We start from the raw sequence: 22,878 nt of genomic DNA, 5'->3' as shown, positions 1-22,878 counted from the left end.
GTCTGTGTTTGCTTGCGTTTGTAGGCATTATTCATAGCAATTAATATTCCCCTTAGGTAAGCCTTGCCAGCATCCCAGACAATATTTATAGAAGTTTCCTTGTTCATATTAAGTTGAAAGAACTCTTCCATAGATTCCTTCAAAGCCTTAACTTTATCCTCATAATTAAACAAATTTTCATTTATTCTCCAAGATTTCCTCTTTGTTTTTTGGCCAATCTCTATCCAAACCATACTATGATCAGACAAAGTTCTAGGGAAAATTTTAGTTTTGTTACAGTCAATAAGTAAGTCAGTCGATATCAAAACAAAATCAATCCTTGAGAAAGAGTCATGTCTGTGAGAAAAAAAAGTAAAATCACGTTCATTAATATGTTGTGATCTCCAAACGTCCATCAATTCTAAATCATCTTTCATAGCAAAAAAGGACTTAGGTAATCTGGAAAGGGTTACATCCTTGGAAGTTGTTTTTTTATCATTTAACGTATCCAGAACCCCATTCCAGTCTCCCATAACAATCAAAGAGTTATAGTCCATCGCCACAATTTTCTGGTGTAGTTGTCTATAAAATTGCTTTTGAGCTACAAGTTGATTGGGTGCATAAACCCCTATTATTAAACACTTTTTTCCATTTAAATTTATTTCCACAAATAAATATCTTCCTTCTTTATCAGTTTCTTTTAAGATAGGTGAAAGATGTCTTTTGATGTACATTGCAACTCCAGCTCTCTTTTTTAAGGCAGATGCGGCAAACAGATCTCCAAGCTTAGAGTTCATTAAAAGTTTTTGATCTTTAACCACAATGTGAGTCTCTTGTAAGCATGTAATATCATTATTAAAATGTCTTAAGTAATGAAAAATCTTACGTCTTTTGTGGGGAACATTAAGTCCACCTACATTCCATGATATTAACTTACACATTAGGAGGTTTTATTCCACTGACAATACTAGCCGCATATGATTTCACAAAGACCTTAGGTCGAGCGCCACCTACTGGCTGCGAAATAGCCGGTACTTGACAATCAGCTGCAGGGGTGTCAGCTGGTGGACGAGCTGTCATCTGTCTTTCCTTTTCCTTGCGTCTATGAGCTGCGCGCGTAATTCTTTGTTCCTTCCCATTAGCTTTTGGGCTTTCCTCTAGATCTTGAACAGAAGCAGAAGAAAAATCCACAATCATCTGCTCAACCACATCAATCCTCTGGGGTGTGGGTGGGCGTTCTGATTGTAAGACAGACGCCATAAAGTCCTTAGCTTTATTAATCGAGTTGAGCCTGTAGCGTTTACCAGCTATTGTTACAATTATGCCCACCGGTATGTCCCATCTGAAATTTATTTGTCTGTTCTTCAACTCCTGTGTCAGAAAAGCATAATCTCTGCGCGCTCTGAGTATTTTTGCTGGAATTTCTTTAAAAGAATAATATCTTGATTCAAAATTTTAAATCTCTGTTGATAAAAGAGCTGCAATATTTCATTACGTCTCGACTTTCTTGTGAAATATATCACTATATCTCTAGGTAGATTTTTTTGTCTTGCAAACCAAGAGTTCACCCTAAAAACACGCTCTATTTCCAGATAAATTTCTTGACCACACGACAAAGCATCCCCAAGTGCATCTGCAATTACTTGTCTTAAGTTCTCTTTTGGATCCTCAGCCAATCCACGAATCCGAATTGCAAACTCCATATCACGAAATTGGGCGATCAGCACATCACTCTTAACATTTTCCAGACTCTCCTCTACAAGCACAAGTCTATGGTCACTTCCTTCTGCTTTTTGCTCATTCTCTTCCACCCTTTCTGCTATTGCGTCCACATAGTCAGCCAAACCTTTAAAAGCAGTTGCCACATTCGCACAATAATCATCCTGCTTCTGTGCTAAATCTTGCTGTTGTTGTGATAAATCCAGTTGTTGCTGCGATAGTTGATCAAATCTATTTTGCATTTTAACATCCATCTCTTGAAACATCTCGGTCATTTGCTTAATAGTTGCAGCCATCAAATCCTGCAGCTCTCTGCCAGAGGGCAGTGGAGACGAAGAAGATGGAGGGTGTGACGGGTGGGAAGTTTTTGAAGTTGGCTGAGGTGTCTGGGTCATCGGAGATGTATATTTTACAATCGAAGGCGCAGTTTTTTTCGAAGCCATATTTGCAATAAAGTCCAATTTGTTAAAAAGTCTTATAGGCAATTCAGCCGGAGCAGATAATGCGCCAGTTAAAAGTAACAAAAATTCAAACCGGAAATCACTTTCACTTCTTGCTGAAAAGTATCAAGCAATCGCCATTTTAAGTTCACTTTCCCTCAATCCAACTCAGATAAAGGGAAGAACGTATTATCCAAGTTAGAGTATAGTCCAAAAAATACAAAACAGACTTCCAGGGTCGGTTCGTCTGCTTACAAGGCAAACTCACAGTTATCTTTAAGTTGCAGCGGTGGCGGCGGCTTCTAGCTTCGCTACGGCGAAGGCGTCCTGGATCGCGGAGAAGCCCGAGGCTCCGGAGGAGTTCTCACCTACATCATCCACAAGGGACGACTCGGGAATTCAACTCCTACCTCGGGTAGCTCACCTATCCCCCTATGCCCAGGGGAAAGGTATCAAGCCGTTTGACAGCTGATGCAGGCTGTCAAAACGGCTTTTACGCAGAAACAGGCGGGAGCAGCAAACAGCTGCGTCCAGCGAAGTCGCCTGCCACCGGAAGTCTACTCTTGCTTTTGTTAATCATGTCTTTGCCCAAAGAAATCTTAGTTCTTTAGTCTCTTAATTCAGGGGCCCCCAACCCCTGGGCTGCAACCCAGTACCACACAAGCAGGAACCCGGCCATACAAGCGGTGGACAAGCAGGCAAACGCACGAAATTCCCATTTGTGCAAGTGGCAGGCACACAATCCCATCACTTGTGCAGAACTATTTCCTCTCTTACTATCGCCCTGTGCCGGTCCAAAGAGCCAAAAAGATTGGGACTGCTGTCTTATTTAGAACGTTATGTGTTCTGTGGCTAGCTTTAATTTTTCAGATTAAAGCAATTCTTCACATAATAACTCCAAATGGTTAAAAGCTGTTCTTGCCTACTCCTGTCAGAGTTTAAGAGGGAAACTTTTAAAATCTTAAATTATGAATTATTTGAAAATAGTAATCAATTTCAGTTTCCCAAGTGATATACAGGGAGTTCTCAACTTACAACAGTTCATTTAATGACTGTTCAAAATTACAACAGAACTGAAAAAAGTGACTTATGACTGTATTTCACACTTACAACCATTGCAGCATCCCCATGGTCATGTGAACAAAATTGCCATGCATATGTGAGCCTAGAGCAGTGGTTCTCAACCTGTGGGTCGGGACCCCATTTGGGGTCGATCAACCATTTCATTGGGATCGCCAAGCAAGGCTGTCCGCCATTTTTTTTGTCCGCCATTTTTCCCCCCTTTTCCGGCGGGTGCCTTACCTCCCTTGGGCTGGGCCAGCTGGTGGTCGGCCTGCTCCGTCTCTGCCGCTTGCCAGCTACGCCTCGGCCTGCGCAGGGGGCGGAACCACGCATGCGCAGCGCTCCCGGGCAGGGAAAGTCCTCGACTTATGACCGGTTGGGTAGTCCTCGACTTACGACCGGTTGGGTAGTCCTCGACTTACGACTGGTTTAGTCCTCGACTTACGACCGGTTTAGTCCTCGACTTATGACCGGTTGGGGTCACAGCATTAAAAAGGTTGAGAACCACTGGCCTAGAGAATCTTTGTCATACCTTATCAAACAGTGAAATGATAGAGTCCATTTTGACAGATAAAAAATAATTATGTCATTGGTAGATTTTAAAGTTTATTGTAGCAGCCAAATATTTGCAAGTAATCTCTGTGATTGCTATTAATCCGAAAAGGGATACATGCTTATTATAATTCCATTTTCAAATTTAATTGATTCTTTAGTAACTGAATTTGTTTTATCTTGTATGTTTGTACTTGCCCTGGCAAGACCATCATCTGTATATCTATGAGATATAGAACTCCATTCCCTTGGGCCTAATTCATAGGTGGGAAATACGGATCATAAACATGCATACAAGGGCTGTGCAAATGATTTGGAGAGGTCACTTCACAAAGCAACTGTAGCTTCCAGCCTAATTTGTTACGTGAAATGGCAGGTGATACTTTGAAGGCTTGGCATAACCAGTTCAGTGATCTCTTCACATTGTCTAAAACATGCTTTCCACTCTGGTTGGTGCAAGTTTCTCCCAACCCTCACTTAGAATTGTTCTGCCAGCAATTCAGCATTAACATTCTGTTTTACCAGAATAAGTACCAAAGGAACACAGAGTTTTTGTAGCTTATCAAATCTTTTAAATATTTTTATAGAGTCTGCTAACCAAGAATTCATGAAGGAAAAATCTTTCTTCTGCCGCTTCAGGTAATGCAAACTATGATAACCAATAGTCAGTATTTTGTGGGGACTTGGACTCAGGCACACCCTTGTATTTTCTCATAGAAAAGTTGCTACTTTTCCAATCCTTGCCTTTGATCATCACTGATTACTATTCAGAAGACATGAATGAAACATTTTAATAAAAAATATGAAATTTCCCCATTTGAATGGAAAAAAGATACATTCATTTCTGAAAATCCCCAAAACTATACCATATTTAATCATCTATAACCGTGGTGGCAAACCTATGGCATGGGTGCCAGAGGCGGCACTCAGAGCCCTCTCTGTGGGCACCCGCGCCGTCGCCCCAGTCCTAGGCCTTCAGCTGGGTTTTATAAAACCTTTTCGCTTTAGGCCTCTGCCGCCATGTGCAAAAAAAAAAAAAAAAGTTCAATCAGTCAATTTCAACTTCTCGCAGGAAAAAAAACGATCTTGCAAAGTTGGAATTGATTGATTGAACTTTTTAGTCCCACCCAGTTGGCCGTTACCACCGCAACCACGCCCACCCAATGGGCCACACCCACACAGCACTCAACGATGCATAAGTGGGTTTTGGGTTGCAGTTTGGGCACTCAGTCTCTAAAAGGTTCGTCATCACTGATCTATAACAACATAACAACTGGACTATGCTTTTTTTCATTTTTTTAGTGCAGGAAAAGCGAATATAAATGAGAATCACTACCATCCATTTCGTATGACCCCATACCTTATTAAGATACAAGGTGCGGAAGATCAGCTTTGTTGTGTGTTGCTTGCAGAAAAGGTACATTCTGGTTATGAAGGTAATAATACTGTAATTTGTTTTCTTTTCAAAGCAAAAAAGGACATAGTATTTTACAAAAACCACTCATCTTTTGAGGAGGCTATCATTGATAACATAGGGAGGTTTCCATGTAAAAAGCCATTGTACTTTGTAGAAAAGGTGATTCAGAAGATAATTAGTTTAAAATAACCTCTGTTACTAATCATGTTTACTTGGAAGTGAAATTATTGGTATTAATATTATAGTAATATATAATGCCTCCTATTTTTCCTATTCCCCCTGTTACAGTATCTATGCACCTATTGGAAAATAGACCTAATTGGTTTCAACTGGATTTATAAGTATGAATAGAACTGCTGGCTTTACTTCCATATCGCATTTATTTGTTCTTATCTTTATACTTTATATACAGTTTATCTGCCCATGTGGCATCTAAGGCAGCTGACAATTTCATGTGTTTGTTTATGGTTAAATTATAATAAAAACAGTTATATCCACTATTAAATTAACTCACTCTGAAAAGTTCTGTCTAAAGACAAAGGTCATTATTTTCCTAAAAGTGAATAGAATGGAGCTGAACATTATTTCTGAGGTGTCCTAGCTTGGGAACCACATGAGAAACATGTTTCCTCTGTATTAGACAATTTATTCTTTATTAGTATACTTTCTGGTTAAAATAGTTTTGACAATTTTAAGAATGACTATTCCAATATTTTGTTTTTGTGTTATGATCATTTGGTTGCTTGGTTGCTTTATTGTACACCACTATGGTCCATTTGGAGGTAAATTTGTCCTGTCAAGAGTAATGCAGCCTTATCCAGAACAGACTGAACCCAAATCCTAGAGCCTGTTTTCTATTTATCAAGAAAGCTCTATCTAGTCTGAATTTAATTTTAGCTTGCTAATGCTTAGCTACTCCATTGTCAAATTTAGTATCAGCCAATTTGACTTCAAATTAAATGGTATGGAGTAATATATTTTGATTTCATAAGCATATCATTCATTGTAAAGATTTCTTTAAATGATTTCATACAGAAATTGTATAAAATTGGAGAAAGATGGGGCTCCATATAAGCCCACAGTCCTGTTGCTTAGTTATTGAACAGTAGTCCTCTAGCATTATCTAGCAAGGAAGATTGTAACAGTCATAAAACTGTCAAAGCCCAGTCCCTCCTGACAATCCATAACACTTGCTGATAGTATTGATAGAAGTTGACAGGTCTAAGATTATAAATAAATACCAGTTTATGTAGTTTATTACTATCATATATCATCCACCAAGACAAGGAAAGCAGTTTCAATCCCATATCCCAACAACCTGGTTGAAATGGATCTAGATAATCAGTATTCTACAGTTATATCCAGAGTGCAGGACTACACATCTGGAGTAAGGCAGATGTAGAAGGATTATTAACTGCCTTCACTACTGTGGAATTTAACTACAAATGGGTTTCAGTCTCTGCTTGAGTCTCAAAATTTCCTTGTGCTCAAACTATTGAACATTTTGAGATCAAACTGATCCCTCAGCTTCCCAATAAGCAAGGGACTTTTTGCAAGGGAGAAGGTTTCGTTGAATAATTTTGTCTACTACCCATATCATTTTAATTAATAATACTGCTAACAATTTGCAGGAAAATTTGAAGGGCTTTCAATAAACCATTTGAATATATCAGTCATGTAGGACAAACTATTTTAACCAGTTCACTACTCCTTCAGAGGGTTATACTACTGCCCAAAGTAAAGGTGATCAAAGAATATTGCCAGTGATCTTACATAGCACTCCTCTGCCTTTTAGAATACCAACTTTACTCTAACAGACTACCAGATTGAGAATATGCTAAGTTCCATTTGTGTAGTCAGATACTAATGGGGAAAGTCCATGGTTGTTGATTGAAAATGTTGAGCTTGATTGGAATAATTCATTGTGGACATTGGACTCCACCAAGATGAGAAGACTGATACAACCCAATGCTTCTTTCAAAGTGCCCACAATATCTTAGAAATGGGAAATATTAGACAATAGATTGGGCAATGGAATAAAACAATCCTAAGTGAACCAGGCACATAAATATAAATTGGTCAGCTGTTGCATAGAAAATTGAGTCAGCAAGATGGAATTCCCATAGATTCCTACACCATAGACACTTACCATGCCACTGTAGATCTAAGTAACCTTGGAAACAGATCTGAGGGGGGAAATGTTTCTCCTCCCGGTGATAGATGACTTCTAAGTCAGCATTTTCATTCAGAGGTTAAATCTTCAATGAGATAAGTCTTTTAATAGCAAGTAACCTGACATTTAAAACAGGGTTTTAGGTAGGAGGGGGGAGAGGGAGGCCTTTTTTTATTATCACTATGACTTTTTTTGATAAATTGTTCTCGTATAATAGCCATACTAAAAGCTCCTAGCATGTGTACATTTGATAGCAATCTTGACTAAACAGCATGTATGAAAATATACTTGCTGACTCTTCCCAAAATCTCATCCCCCCTCCCCTCTCACCGCATGCCACAATGAAGCCAGCACAGTCAAGATTGACAAACAAACCTATTCCCTCATTAGCCTTATCTCAGAGGCTCTTTTGGTCCTAGACACAACTCAGTTCCATTCATCTCCACACCCAACTGGAAGCCTAGTTTTCTGCTATCCTCTGCTTTCCTCCACCCATGGCTCATTTGCTTCCTGTTCACCTTCTTTGTTGATTTAAAGAGGGGAAATATTTTCCGCGTAGAATATTCCTTGTAGTTTGTGTTGGGAAATAAAGAGTTTGTTTATTCTTTCCTGTAATATTCTAAATACTATCCAGTAAAAATAGCCTTAGCTAATCTCAATAAAATAACTAGATTCAAGGATTTAAGTGCTTTAATTATATTTATTTTAATAGTATTTTAATGTCATAAATTCAAATAACTGTAATTTGTTTATTTCTCTTAAGTGATTAGTCTTAAATCTGTATTTAAAATACAAAAGCACCACAGAATTAAAACAAACCAGACCCACCATTTGATAGGTCATCTTGCTTTTAGTACCAGTAGATGTGAAGAAGTTGAACACTCCAAAAATTATCTGTTTCTTTAGTGTATTCTGTTTACATACATTTTTTTATTTCTATTAAATATATGTTTTTTTCTTTCAGCACCTAGAATTCCTTCAAATAAAAGGATCTTTACAACCATCCATTCACCAAGTTGCTTATTCCAAGAAGTAGATGAAAGGTGAACTAAAACTACCATGTTTAATGTTTTAGTATATGTTTTGCTGCACTGTTTATGAAAATAATAATGAAAACAAGTAATGTACATATATTATAATAATGCATTCATTTATGTTGGCTTTTGTCAGAATATGAAGAGGACAGATCTGATAAAATAAAAAAAACTGAAATATAATTGCTCTTTGAGAATGATTTTATTCCTCTTTTCTCTCCATTACTAATAGCAGAAATTCGTCATTAAGTTTTAAATGAAAACTTGCATTATAAAGATTAAAGCAGCGGTCCCCAACCATTGCGTCTTAGCAGCCGCTGGAGTAGAGAATGGAACTGAGCCTTGTGAGCGGTGGGCTGGTGTGCAGGGAGCACCGTGTGCAATGCAACTTGCACAAGTTGAGCACATGCATGTGCAGCATGCCAGCCTGTCGCCCTCATGGCTCAGTTGCAAATAGGCCACGGCCTGGCAGTGGGCCACAGGCCAGAGGTTGTGGATTAAAGGACAGCATGGGTATTTCATACTGCTACCTGAGTTCTATAACCTTCCGTATTATATAAATAACTTTTATAAAGAGATAGATATACTATTTTTCCCACTGTTTTGCCAATTTAAGTGTGACATAAATTCCAGATATACCTATTTTCATTTTATTTCAGTTGAAATTAAATTGATATATTCCATGTATAAAATGTGTTCTGCTCTATTTTTATTCAAATTCTTTTTTAAGAGCTGTGCCTCTGTTGGGATACTTACCTCAGGACTTAATTGGAACTCCTATTTTACTACATCTTCATCCAAGTGACAGGCCTTTAATGCTAACAATTCACAAAAAAAGTACGTTCTTCTACTTTTGGTTTTCATGGAGGGTGGGAAGCAATCAATGAAGAAAACCAATGTAATAGAGCATGAGGATTATTCATGGAGCTTTAAGAAATATTTAAATGATTGATCTCCTGATTAAATTTTGGTTAATTACTCTCTCCACTCCACTCTTTTCTGTCTTGTTTATTTTTAGATTCAAATATCTGGGCAAAGCTATCATTTTGTCTATATTAATGCACATTCTAGGTGACAGAGAATAGATGAAGCAGTAATTAGACCCACTGATATAAAACCTTGATTATGACACCTAAAAAACATAATACATAAAGAATTCAAAATTGAGATGTGTATGAATTAAGATTTGAGATCATCCACAGTCTCAAAGGAATGTCTTCTGTACCCACACAAAAATGTTCACAGAGAGGAGTATCTGTGAATCAATATGCCAGATCTTCAGAGAATGTGACAGCTTTAACACTATGAAGAACAGTGCTTTATGAAACACTTTTTTAATGCCATACACAGCCTTATTTTCAAATATGGCTTTAGTAAAATAACTTCTATGCAGTGGTAGGATTCAGCTTGTTCGGGAGAACCGGTAGCTAATTTTTTGTTGACTTCGGTGAACCAGCTGAAGCCCTAGCCCTTTTTCGCAAGGCCCAGAATGGACCACTGGAAATGCATGGACGCCACTTCTGAAAGTCCATTTTGGGCCTTGGAGGCCCAGGCCCAGAACGAACTTCCAGAAGTGACGTCCATGCAGAGAACCGGTTGTTCACGTATTTGAATCCCACCACTGCATATATGTATATTAATATCTAATTGTGGTTAGTTGTATCCTTGCAGTACCTTCAGTTCCTCAATAGCCTCACTCTAATCTGTTTCGGAGTTATGAAAATTTCAAGTATTCAACCATTTAAAATATTATAAATGTTGAATTTAATACAGCCTTCTGACTGTTCCAAATCTAGATCCAGTCTAAAATTTAGAATCTTGAATTTAGAAATACTTTGTAAATATTGTGCCTATTTTCAGCAATGCAAAGACAAAATAAGTAAATTTTACATTTTCATGTCAGCAGTTCTTTTCATCTTCCACTGATCTAAAAACAGATTATTCATGCTGAAACTCAAGTTCAAAGAGCTTTTTTCATCAAACTGTTGGTAACTGTTAGTAACAAGCAAGTCATTTCTCCTGTAATATTTACAAGTTACATAGTTTTATAGTGATTTTCAAAAGATCAGTTCTCTCTATTTCTTTATTATTAAAGTTTGCATGAATTTTTTTTTACAGTACTTCAACATGGCGGACAACCATTTGATTATTCACCAATCAGATTCTGTACTAGAAATGGTGAATATGTAACTCTGGATACAAGCTGGTCCATTTTCATCAATCCTTGGAGTCGAAAGATTTCATTTATAATTGGAAGACACAAAGTTATAACGTAAGAAATTAGAACGTAATTAATTAGTATCAATAAAACAACTCATGAGATGAATTGTTTGCAAGAGGTCTCCTTACATTAGAATGCACCAAAATCTAATTATACAATTAAAGAGATCCTCTATATAAATGGATAATTCCCCCCCCCTCCTTTCTTCCTTCTGTAGGAACAGATGTGAACTTCTCAGTGCCAGATTGGATAGGAAGCCATTTACACATATAGCTTGCCTAAATTTTTAAAAGATAATAACAATAAATAACAAAGTAAAACCCCTAGTTATAGGCAAGGGATTATTTATTTATTTTCATGTTGTGGTGTGGTACCAATCTATATTACGTCTTCTACGTGTAAAAGCTGGTACTAGGAAAGGCTGGTCCAAATCAGTAAGACAGTAAAAAATAATAAGTTCCCTTATCCCCTTCCCTTGAAGGGGGAATTAGTCCAGATTAGTCTATTTTAGAAAAACTGTTGTCAGTTGTATGATTGGCATCTTACACTGTTTTGCCCATATTTCCATCATGGATGCCATTGCAGACTGTATCCAATGGTTATACAATATAATATTCCTTCAAATCAACATATTCAGTGTTATAGCGAAACCTTCCTACCACTAATTCTTTTTCCTGTTAATAGTGATAAGAATACACTTCATTAATTCTGGAGGAGCTATGTGAAAAGCAATGTTTTACACTGTGACTCCTATGTAAAGAGGCTTTAATGATTTCCTTACGGGAATTGAATTATGTAATTGAACAAGCTCGTTTGTTCTGCAATGAAGTCTTAACCATTTTGCACAAACTGTAGGTCAATTTTGAAATCATTGTTTGGATGTCGTCCTGTGTAAGGTTTCTCAGCTTTCTTTTTTCAGGGATATGTGATATATGGATAGTTTATGACTAAACCTGGAGTCTTAGATATTCTAGCTTATGTTCATTTAGTAATCATGAATATTTTTTGGAAAGTCAAAATGTCAAATTAAGGTAGTGGTACCAACTTACATGCGTATTTTAGAAATTATTTATTTAATGACCAGGGAGCTAACAACTGCATTTAAAATTGCATGTGTTGAATACTAAATGTTTATAGGAAACTTACAATTGTCCCAGATCTTCCAAGTCTTGCCAAGAGTTGCTTCAGAATACATAAATAAAATCATGTTTGGAGACTGTAAGCCTCAATATTTGATCAATATTTGATTTAAATGTGTATAGGTGCCATAGAAAAAAACAAACTATATGTAACTGAAAGCAATACACTTGTCATTATATATTATTAATGATTTTTAGGAGCACTTTGAATGAAGATGTATTTGCACCTCAACACACAGAAGAAAAAATGCAACATCCTAATACTGAAGAAATTACAGGACAAATACGTAAACTATTACTACAAGTATGATATTTATTTATTATATATTTATACACAGATATACATACACTCATGTGAGAAGCAGACAATCTTGGGTTACAGCAGCAGTTTGGACCAGAATTGTCATCGCTAAGCAATGCACTTGTAAAGCATGAAGTCACATGACTGTGTCACATAGTGATGATAGTCTCAGTAGTCCTATTGACATTGTAACTCCAATACTCATATGGGCTTATGGTAAAAGCAGGAGGCCAGGTAGAGACTATGGACAAATAGGTTGGTGCTGCAAGTGGCGGACAGGTAGAGGTGATTCCCAAGATCTCATATTCTCTAATGGGACTCCTCAGCAGAAAAGGTGATGGGAGTGATTTATGGGCATGATGTGCAACCTTCTCTGCTGATTTCCACATTTACTTTGCTTGTGGGAACCCAGGAAGGACAGTTGCAAATGGCGATTACGTAACACAGCTCACTGCAACATCATGATTGCAAGCCAAGCACCTGACCACCCAGATTGAATTCATGTGACTGCAGGGAAGCTGTGATAGTCAAAACTTCGAGGACTGGTCATAAGTCCTTTTTTTTTTAGGACCACTGTAACTTTGAACAGTTGTTGAACAAATGGATGTAAGCTGAGGACTACCTATACACACACAGACACAAATACATGAACTGTGTAACTAGTATCTTCAAAATATTGATAATTTTGCAAATGGATTATTGTTGTGAGAAAATAGGAGGAGGAAGGTGTGTTGACCATCTTGAGTTATTTATGAAAATAATAAAGGAGGGATGCAAATAAATAAGGTTTCTGATTAGCAGTGTCCTTTATTATTGCAATATATATCTATTTTTAGCCTATATATAATAGTGGCTCTAGCGGCTATGGAAGTTTGGGCAGCAATGGATCACATGAACACGTAAGAAGTGTGGCTTCATCCAGTGACAGCAATGGGAACAATGAAGATACTCAGAAAATGCAGGAAAGTGTAAGTTTGACATTGTGTTCTATTAATGTTTTCAGTCTAATGAGAAAAGGATAGTGGTATTTTTTCTCATAAATTTGAGCCAATTAAACAATTTCTAATTAATTATTCCAAATAAGCATGCATCGGTTTAAAGACTGTTTGCTTCATTTTGATTCCAGATTTCTTCTCAAAATATTTGTAAAAATGGAAGTGTGGACAGAACTCATGCCTACTTTGATTCTAGATTAAAGCTTGAAAATCAGAAGAAATCTTACAGAGGTATAAAGCAAAGTTAATTTAAAGAAATTACTATCAGTTATTTTAGCTATAACTTCAATTATTTTAACTATATTTTGGTCAAATGCACTCAGTCCAACAGTCCAACAGTAGTCATTTTGTGTGGTATTTCCTATATGCTTAGATAGCAATAACATTTAAGTTTACATACTACCCCATAACACTTTACAGCACTCTCTGAGCAGATTTCAATGTAGAAGCTTTATCTGCATATTGTCCCCAACAATCTGGCTCCTCTTTTTACCTATCTTGGTAGGGTGGAAGGCTGAGTCAATCTTGAGCCCTGTCAGCATTGAACTCCAAGCTGTGGGCAGTTTGCCTGCAGCACTGCACTTTAACTGCTGCACAACCAAATCTTGAGTTGCCTATGTTCTTAGGCTTGGTTTTATCAGTTTCCTGTCTTTGGAATGTTTGATTATGGGAGAAAAACTAAATAAACCTCTGTATTATTTTTATTTTTAGGATGCTTAGAGAAACACACTGACTACCGTGATCATACCAATAGTACCACTCAATTGTTTGAAAATGATGGCATTGGGACTGCTTGTCAAAGGAGTCTAGTTGCAAAAGAATCAACTTGGAGAGAACACATGATATATTCATATCAACAGATCAGTTGTTTAGATAATGTTATCAGGTAAACAATATTGAATTTCACTGAATTACTGTTATGTATGTGTATGCACATTTTAAAGTGACTGTTTTTATAAACTTAAAGTTACTTTTTCTTGTAGATACTTGGAAAGTTGCTGTGCAGCTGATACTGTGCAGAAAATGACTCACCCTACACCATATACTGATGTAGCATTGAATACTGATATATATAGAGAGAAAATGAATGTTAATACAACAAAAGCGTCCACAGGTATTGGAGAGATTGTTTATGGATTTCACAGAGAAGTCTTATGCACATTTATCTTCAACTAATGTTACTTCTTATCCAAGTGTGTTTAGAATTGCAGCATCCATTTGGGCAACATTCAGTCTTATAATATGGTCTTTCCTAAGCTGAGCCTTACATGTAAAGCAGTCACTTTAAGAAAGTCAATCTTTTCTTCTTCAACCATGATCATATTTAGACTATGAGTTTCCCAACCAGAACCAGCAACAGTGAAGCAGGGAAACTTGTGATACATTCATTTTACTGGTAATTATCTGTGTTCTGTATTATTAGGTTTCTCAAAGACCAGAGAGAGTAGTAAAAAAGAAGAATAGAATAATTTTCAACAACCAAAGTTTGACCGTTTTGATTTAATCCAGTCTTAGAAATAGATTTACTATTTATACCAGCATTTAGTACAGCATGTTTATGAACAAATTAGATTACAGTGCACAGGCATTTAAATAATCTAAATATTGAAATGAAGAGGAAAATAATTCCTGTTCTTGTGCTCATTCAGAAACATTTCTTCAAAAACGTATTGCTTCCATTATAGATAAAGTACTTGGATGTTAAATTGAATAACAGTTCTAATATTTTATTCCTCTTCCTCAGCCTAAATCTGTGTAAGCCAGAAGGAATGGCAATTCAATGCTTTAGTCTTGATGACAATGAATGGAAACTTTTATCAGTGAAAACATATTTACAAACTCATGAAATAAAAAAGTGAAGCACATATAGTTTAAAAAAATTCTAGAATGCTGAAAAACTACACTGTATAAAACCTTTCCTAATCTTTATCATATTTTTGATTTCTCAGAAGTTTGCTGCTTCTTAGTCTAGTAGCTCTGGACAGTTTCACCTGATATCATGTTTGATTTATTTGAAAACTTTGCATTTATTCTTTTTATTCTTTTCTCTTTGTGTATATGGTGTGTTTATGTTGTTACTGAAAAGAAAGGGGACAGTCAAAAACTCACATAGGTCCTGCAGTGTTGGAAACATCTGATACATCCAATGCTTCAGCTCTTATGCTCATTTAACTTCTTTGACTTTTCCTGGACAACCTGAAAGTGTAATATCTTTTGTCAGTCAATGCAGCACTATAGTTCATGTTGGAGATTAAAAAACACAGCCTGAATTAGGTATAGTACCACCACTTTTGTTACGAGATAGAATATGATTCTGTATTCTCTAGAATAAATGTAGGAAGTTTATTTAGACATTTAATTATAATAATTATATGCTCTCTTTCCTGTATAAATGGAACAAACTTCGGCAGACTACTATAGACATTTACACTTAACATGTTAACAACATTAAAAAATTCCTATATGTCTGTATTCAACTTTTTTTTTAGAAATTATAGAAGACAATCCATCTGGGATAAAATCCATAGAGAATCAAACTATTGTTCTACATTCTAACCGTTCACAAAAGAACAAAGGAAAAGCTATATTTAAGAAATTAGGTCTTACAAAGGATAGCCTTGCAATACATACTCAAAAAGAAGAGTGGAGTTTTCTGAATAAGTGTAAAGAAGTAAAAAGGTTCCATATTTTTAAGTGTGCTTGCAATTGCTACTTTCAAAAAAGACCCAAAGGATGCCCAGCGGAACATGGTATGCTTTTTAAATAATTACTGTTAATTTGTTTAAGACTTTGTGCATAGTTCAGTACAAATGTAGATATGTGTTATATTGGATCTCAGATCTATGAGCCTGGCTAGGGAATTGAAGTCCACATATCAAAGTTGCCAAATTTAAAAAACACTGTTAGCCAAACGAATGAGAGATTAAGTTATCATTTTCAATCTACAAGCAGTGTGATTTGTTACTTTGAATGCAAAACAAGGAGTATGATTTCTTCCTATATTTATTGTATTTATGCAGATTTCAGATTTAAAATCGCTTCTGGAAATGGAAGAATTAGAAATGTGTTATAACAAGGCATTTAAATAGAACCAAATTTGTTAAAGTTTAAAATATTTCAGGATCTGGCAAGACTTTTTAAAAAAAAGCCTACTAAATTTTTCACCTCTGCAGCTAGCAGAGATTCTTCAAGTCAAAAGGTGTGACTTCTAAGACGGGTCCCCAGCCCCAGGGCTATGGAACAGCACCGGTCCACCGTGCACCAGAAACCAGGCCACATAAATGAGCAAAACTCTATCTGCCCATGCCTTTCTGGTCCACAGAAAAAGCTCTCTCCATGGAACTGGTCTATGGCACCAAAAAGGTTTGGGGCTACTGTTCTAGGAAGAGACAGTTTGGTGTGCTGGTTAAAGAGTTAGTCTAAAAACTAGGTGACTGTGAGTTCTAGTCCCGCCTTAGGCATAAAAAACTGGTTGGGTGACTTTGGGCCAATCACTCTCTCTCAGCCCAATTCCCTTCACAAGATTCTTGTTGTGGGGAAAATAGGAGAAGGAGGGAGTTTTGATATGTTTGCTCCTTTGAGTTGTATATGAAAAAATGGCTGGATAGAAATAATTAAAAAAAAGAATAGAGTCAAAACAGATGTTCAGACACAATTAAATAACTTCTCACTTTTTCTAGATATGTGTGGATTACACCATGGTTCTGGGGTAGCTTTTTCTTTGAAGAAAATTGGAAGGATCAAGAAATCTAAACAAAAACGACACAAGCAACATGATTCTTCAAACAATATAACGTCTGGTACCAAACCCTTGCATAAATTTCTTCTGCTTAACCCAAATAATGCAGCTTCTTCTCCATCAAATCATTCACAAGCAAGTTATCCAGTTGTGCCTGTTTCGACAATTATGCCCACCATTTTCCCATCTACTGGAATCACACCAGCGGTTCCTGAAGTTTCCCTACCTTATTTTAATGAAACACAGGATTTCAAAAAACATTGTCCTCTGCCATTAACTGAGTTTGTTCCACCCTTAATGACTCCAGTAGTAGCACTTGTTCTCCCTAACCATGTATGTCCTCAGACAAATAATAATATTCCTCAGACTTCTTGTCTTGAGCCACCTGGTTTTTCTGTTCAGCCTTCTTTCTCTTCAGAAACTTTGCTTACAACACCTCCTTCATTTGCTGCCTCAAACAAGTTCCCACCTGAGGTAGATTTTTCACCACAACCACTTTGTTATAATTCTCTAGCAAATAGTGAAAAGAATCCTGTTGTAGAATGTCAAAATAAGCTATCCCGTTCTTGTACACCAGAGTCCTTGGGTCTACAAGATCAGTCCTCATCAATGTTGTACCAGTCACGGTGTAGTTCTCCTTTACAGTTGAATCTTCTGCAATTAGAAGAAAAGCCAAAAACATTGAGAAATGGAAGTATTGCTGTAGAGGGAAATTATGGGACTTTAACTGATGGAGAGATTACAAATAAACAATTAAGCAGAGATAATAAAAGAAAAGCATCGTGTGCAGTAAGCATTATTTATATTTACCTATTTATTATGCATGTGAAAAATTCTTTAGAACTTGTCACTTAATTCTATTTATTTAATACAGATATTCCTTGATTACAGCCACAATTGAGCCCAAAATTTCTGTTGCTAAGCAACACAATTGTTAAGTGAATTTTGCTTCATTTTATGACATTTCTTGCCACAGTTGTTAAGTGAATCCTTGCAGTTGTTAAGTTAGTAACATAGTTTGTTAAATGAATCTAGATTCCCCATTGACTTTGCTTGTTAGAAGGTTGCAAAAGGTGATCACATGACCCCAGGACTCAGCCACCATCATAAATACATGCCAGTTGCCAAGCATCCAAATTTTGATCATGTGACTGTGGGGACGCTGTAACAGTCATAAGTTTGAAAAATGGTTATAAAGCTTTTTCCAGTGTTGTTGTAACTTCAAAAGGTCACTAAACAAATGAGTGTAAGGCAAAGACTACCTGCAGTGCATAGTATCTACAGTTACAGCTACAAACTATTTTCTTTAAAAACTAACAGTTTTAAAGGTATATGATCAAAGCACAAACTGCAGTGTAAAAACTACTGTATCGCATTTTTTTAATTGGGATTTTTATACTAGAAAATATGAACAGTTTTCAGTACATTTACACAACACTATTCTTATTTGTGGAGCCTGTATTGCAGACAATTACATATTTCAGGGGACTATAGATCATGTAGCCCAAGTCTCTGCTTAATGTAGAAAATCTAGGGCAATACCACAGGTTGTCCCAAAGTTGCTTTTCAAAAGGCAATTGGGTTTTTTTTCCTAGAAAATGTTTCGCTTCTTAATCCAAAAAACTTCTTCAATCTGAGAATCTCCATAGACAATAGCACAGGTTGCTGCATGATCTCTCTTAAGGAGCTCCAGCAAAAGACAGCCCATGATTCCTGTAGAAAGTATGGAATATACATTATTATGAATTAGATTAAATTCCTAACTTTAATATGACTTTTTGCCCATAGCATTGTTTTAACTGTAATAGTTGGGTTTTTTTAAAAAAAGAAGGCACAGTATCTCTCTTCCACTAATATAATTGCTATGTGAATCCTATGTAATGAGTTTACTCCTGATCCTCTTATTGATAAATATTATTCCTTAAATATTTAAAGTTATACTGTTTAATTTTTGTTTGTTAAGGTTAACACACAAATGGAAGTTCAGAATACTGATACATTTTCTTTATCTACTGATCTACTTGATTTACTTCAAGAAGACACAAATTCAGTCACCGGATCAGGAAGTTTTGCTTTAGCAGCTGCTGAATCTTTAGAATCTGGATCAAATGGATGTGATATGTCAATCTGTGGAGCAGGTAATGTGGCACGTGCAGGTATTCTGGAGGTAGTTACATGGAAAATCAAGTTTAATGAGTAAAAGTGTTGTTTTTGCCTTCTGTAGGATGTAGTGGGACAAGTCAAATCAGCAAGTACATTGGAAGTATTAACTCCTCAGAAAATAATCATAAAACAAAATGTTCACAAATGGAAGAAGATGTACAGTACATTAAATGTGTCGTCCAGGATCCTCTTTGGCTAGGGATGGCAAATGCAGATGATACTGTTATGATGACTTACCAGATTCCATCACGGTAATTTTAATTTTGATTTTGATTAAAGTTGCATAATATCTAAACTAAGTAATAAGATTTCTGATTTCAAACAGCCATTGTCTATTGTTCATGTGAAAATGCCTGTTTACTTCAGTGGCATCTACAGGTTGTTGCTACTTTTGCCAGAGTGACCCCTTTCTCCCTATTTGGCCCCACAGCCACCACTGGTTAAATTCCCTTAAACTAAATTTTACTTTTGTAAAGGATTCATTTACTTTTTACTGATTCATAGTATTATTGAAAGATGGTAGAGGACAAGAAGGCCTGGAGGAATGTTGTCCATGGGGTCGCGATGGGTCAGACACGACTTCGCATCTAACAACAACAAGTATTATTGAGTTGGAAGAAGCCATTTAGATTACTGAGTCCAAATTAAGCATTTGTGATAAATAATTGTTTAGCTTCTCTTGGACTACATTCAATGAAGGAGAGCTCACCATTCCTTCAGTAATTAATTTCACTGTCAAATTTATTTGCCTGTTAAGAATTATTTGGTAATGTTCAGTCAGAATTTGCATTCCTGCAAGTTAAAATAATTATACTGTGTCCTGCACTCTAGAATGATGGAGAACATGACTTGATCTTTGTAATATCTGTTTAAGAACTTTTAAATATTTCTCCCTTCAGTTAGCTTTTCCTTAATGCTAAAAATATAATACCCAGTTCCTCCAGATGGCTGTTTAGAATACCCTTCTTTGAAACTGTTCCTAAAATTACAGAAGGTACATAAAATACCATGAGAACCTGACTAATATAGTAGAAGTCTCATTTACCATGACTGGAAACTCCACAACTACTCTCATTTATAGCTACATGACTAACATCACATAAAAATAGAGCTTTTTAATACAATATAGAGTTAAACATTATAATAGCAACCTTTAACTGATGCAATTAAAATCACATTTACCTTTTTTAGCATCCACATCATGATGCTGACACATTCAGCTTATGATCAGCCACAATTCTATTTCTTTTTTCACACATAGTATCAAACTAGATTTCCCCCTTGTTTGAACCTTTTTTCCTCCAAGGGAAATAACTTTGCATTTCTCTGTATCATATTTCATTCTGTTAGCTATTCTTATCTTTCTACAGTATTTAGTATCCCATCCAATCTTACGTTTTCTTCATTTCCTTTGAAACAAAGGACATGCAGATCTATCTGATAATCTAAAAATTATGGTATAAGTGTTTCATCCACAGCCATATTGGCAGCATCCATGGAGAACTAAGTGAATGGCTCTGAAGTTTTTAATCAGTAATTAGAAAAAGAAAACTTTTAGCCTGCTCTACAATTTAGTGGTTTCTGCACCATTAGAATTACATGTGGAACTTAGAATTAGGCACAAGAGAGCTTTAAGTATTAATCTTCTGCTCCGTTATATAAGCCAACAAAGAACATCCTTAGTGGCCTTTATTCATTGTGCCATCCAAACAGAAGCAATTGTTTTAGCCTATCACTATCCTAAAAAAATAAATATTTTGCATTGGCAGTAATTGGGTCTCTTTCAGTAGACAGTTAGAACAGTTAATCAGTGGAACAGCCTGCCTCCAGAAGTTATGAATGCTCCAGCACTGGAAGTTTTTAAGAAGAGATTGAACAACCATTTGCCTGAAATGGTACAGGGTTTCCTGCCTGAGCAGGGGGCTTGGACTAAAAGATCTCCAAGGTCCCTTCCAACTCTATTCTATTCTATTCTATTCTATTCTATTCTATTCTATTCTATTCTATTCTATTATTTCAGTATATCTATATATGTTGGAAAGTTTGATATGGAATCCTATCTACCACACAACAACATGAGTCATTCAGAGATCAAGTAAATAGAGAATTTCTTAACAATTGATTATACCCTGTTTTGTGCACAGTTCCTATTTTGCCCTCACTACATCAGCAAAATATAGAATTGCATTCTCGCTCAAATAGGCATAATAAAAATTCACACGAATGTATACATCAAATAGTAAAATATACAGTCTAAAATTAAATTGTTTCTGTAACATTTGCCTGCGATTATTTGTAATGTTTATATATTTTGGCTATTTGAAGGCTGAAATGAAACTGTTTATTTTGCATATGCTTATTTTAGACAATTGGAAACTGTTTTGAAAAATGACAAATTGAAACTGAAACAAATGCAGATGTTCCAACCAGTATTTACAGAGGAGCAAAAAAGGGAGTTACTTGAAGTTCATCCATGGATTCAGAAAGGTGAACTCCCTCAGGCTCTTGCAAATTCGGTATGTTTTAGAGATTTCTTTATTTATTTTAAGTATGAAAAGTATTTTATTTATGGTTAGTATAATAAAGATAGGTAGGTTACACTAGCATTGGAACATTTGAATATACCACATTTACTTCTCTGTAAATCTGTAAGACCACCCATCTAACCAATGATAGTCTCAGCATGGAACATACCATAAAAAACATCAGCAATAGTAAAACAAACAAAAAAACCAGGTTGAGGCCCTTTCATTTAAAACACAAAGCACTTACAGCATACATCCATGCTACTTCCTAAATTATCAACTTGGCTCCAATGCCTGAGGGAAGAGCCACTTGTTCACCACCTTCCAAAAGTCTTATAAGGTTGGAATTATCTATATCTCTGAGGGATGCTGTTCCATGGGGCAGGAAAGAGAAAGCCTACTTCCTAGGACTCAGTAGGTAACTCCCCCTTACCGATAAGACCCGTCATTTGCTCTCTTTGTCCAATCTTGACGGACAGCTTGGAGGAAGTTGATGTTACACATAATCTGATGCCATGCAGATGACCAGCTCCTTGAACTGTACGTTGAACTGTTGGGAGACAACACAGCTCCCATCACAGTGGTGTTCTGTGGCATACCATGGTACACCTAAAACTGTTTCTGATGCTACATTCTTGATTACCTGAAGTTTCAAATGCCTTTCAAGGGCACCTTATAGATTATGTTGCAATAGTCCAATCAGAAGGAGACTAATAGTAGAATTTAATCTCAGTATATTCAATTCAGGTTACTCCAGCCAATTGTTTTAATGTACGCTCTCTTATGGACACGATCAAATATTTCTAAGAAAAAAATATTAAAGTGGAAGATTCCAGTTGATGAAGGTTCCAGTTGATTAAAAGTTATAATTCACTTTTTCTTTTGAAGGTTTGTATTAATTGTGAAGAAGGTAGCTGATCTTACATACAAAATGAAGGAGAAAATCAATGAAATGGAGCTTAATGAATGAGGTTGTGAGAATAGTTCACCCATTCTGAACCCATTCAACAGTGAAAATGTGTAATCCATGAAGAGAATTTCAAAATCATCTGCTTTCAGCTGAGGCAATGCATCATTTTGTCTCAAAGGTTAAGTTTGTTTCTTGTGAAATGAATCTCATATGCCAAACAAATGGATTTTTTTTGTTCTAAAGAAAGGTCATTTGTTAATAATCTCTTTTTATGGGGAGCATGTCTTTCTATTATTGTGAGCAATTTCTGAAAATGATTTTTTGTTTGCATTTAATAAAATCTTTTCAATTTTAAATGTTTACATTTAAAGTTGTGGTTTATTAACATTATAGAGAATGCTACTAAAACCTCACTGGATTCCATAAGAAATATAAAAATACTATGTCATCCTAACATTTCTTCCCTGTCTCTATTTTTTTCTGTAATAGGAACTATATATTTAAGATGT

The 22,878-nt window shown here is 36.0% G+C and overlaps 1 protein-coding gene across 1 annotated transcript in view; it reads left to right on the top strand.

Moving 5' to 3' along the window:
• LOC107293320 (period circadian regulator 2) overlaps positions 1-22,660 on the top strand; it is a 30,337-nt gene extending 7,677 nt beyond the window's left edge. The window contains 17 exon segments of the mRNA XM_015822469.2: positions 4,340-4,391; positions 5,055-5,188; positions 8,307-8,385; positions 9,107-9,213; positions 10,495-10,648; positions 11,935-12,040; positions 12,874-13,005; positions 13,164-13,263; positions 13,753-13,918; positions 14,016-14,146; positions 15,522-15,782; positions 16,713-17,560; positions 18,735-18,909; positions 18,996-19,185; positions 21,300-21,450; positions 22,348-22,395; positions 22,397-22,660. Coding sequence (XP_015677955.2) covers positions 4,340-4,391; positions 5,055-5,188; positions 8,307-8,385; positions 9,107-9,213; positions 10,495-10,648; positions 11,935-12,040; positions 12,874-13,005; positions 13,164-13,263; positions 13,753-13,918; positions 14,016-14,146; positions 15,522-15,782; positions 16,713-17,560; positions 18,735-18,909; positions 18,996-19,185; positions 21,300-21,450; positions 22,348-22,395; positions 22,397-22,429 — 2,867 coding nt within the window. The 3' untranslated portion in view covers positions 22,430-22,660.
• Positions 22,661-22,878: the final 218 nt, after the last annotated feature.

Source organism: Protobothrops mucrosquamatus, unplaced genomic scaffold, assembly GCF_001527695.2.
Source record: "Protobothrops mucrosquamatus isolate PMUCROS unplaced genomic scaffold, P.Mucros_1.0 scaffold1581, whole genome shotgun sequence".
NCBI classification, from domain to species: domain Eukaryota; kingdom Metazoa; phylum Chordata; class Lepidosauria; order Squamata; family Viperidae; genus Protobothrops; species Protobothrops mucrosquamatus.
Note: the sequence above shows the minus strand (reverse complement) of the source record. Positions and strands in the feature narration are given on the sequence as shown.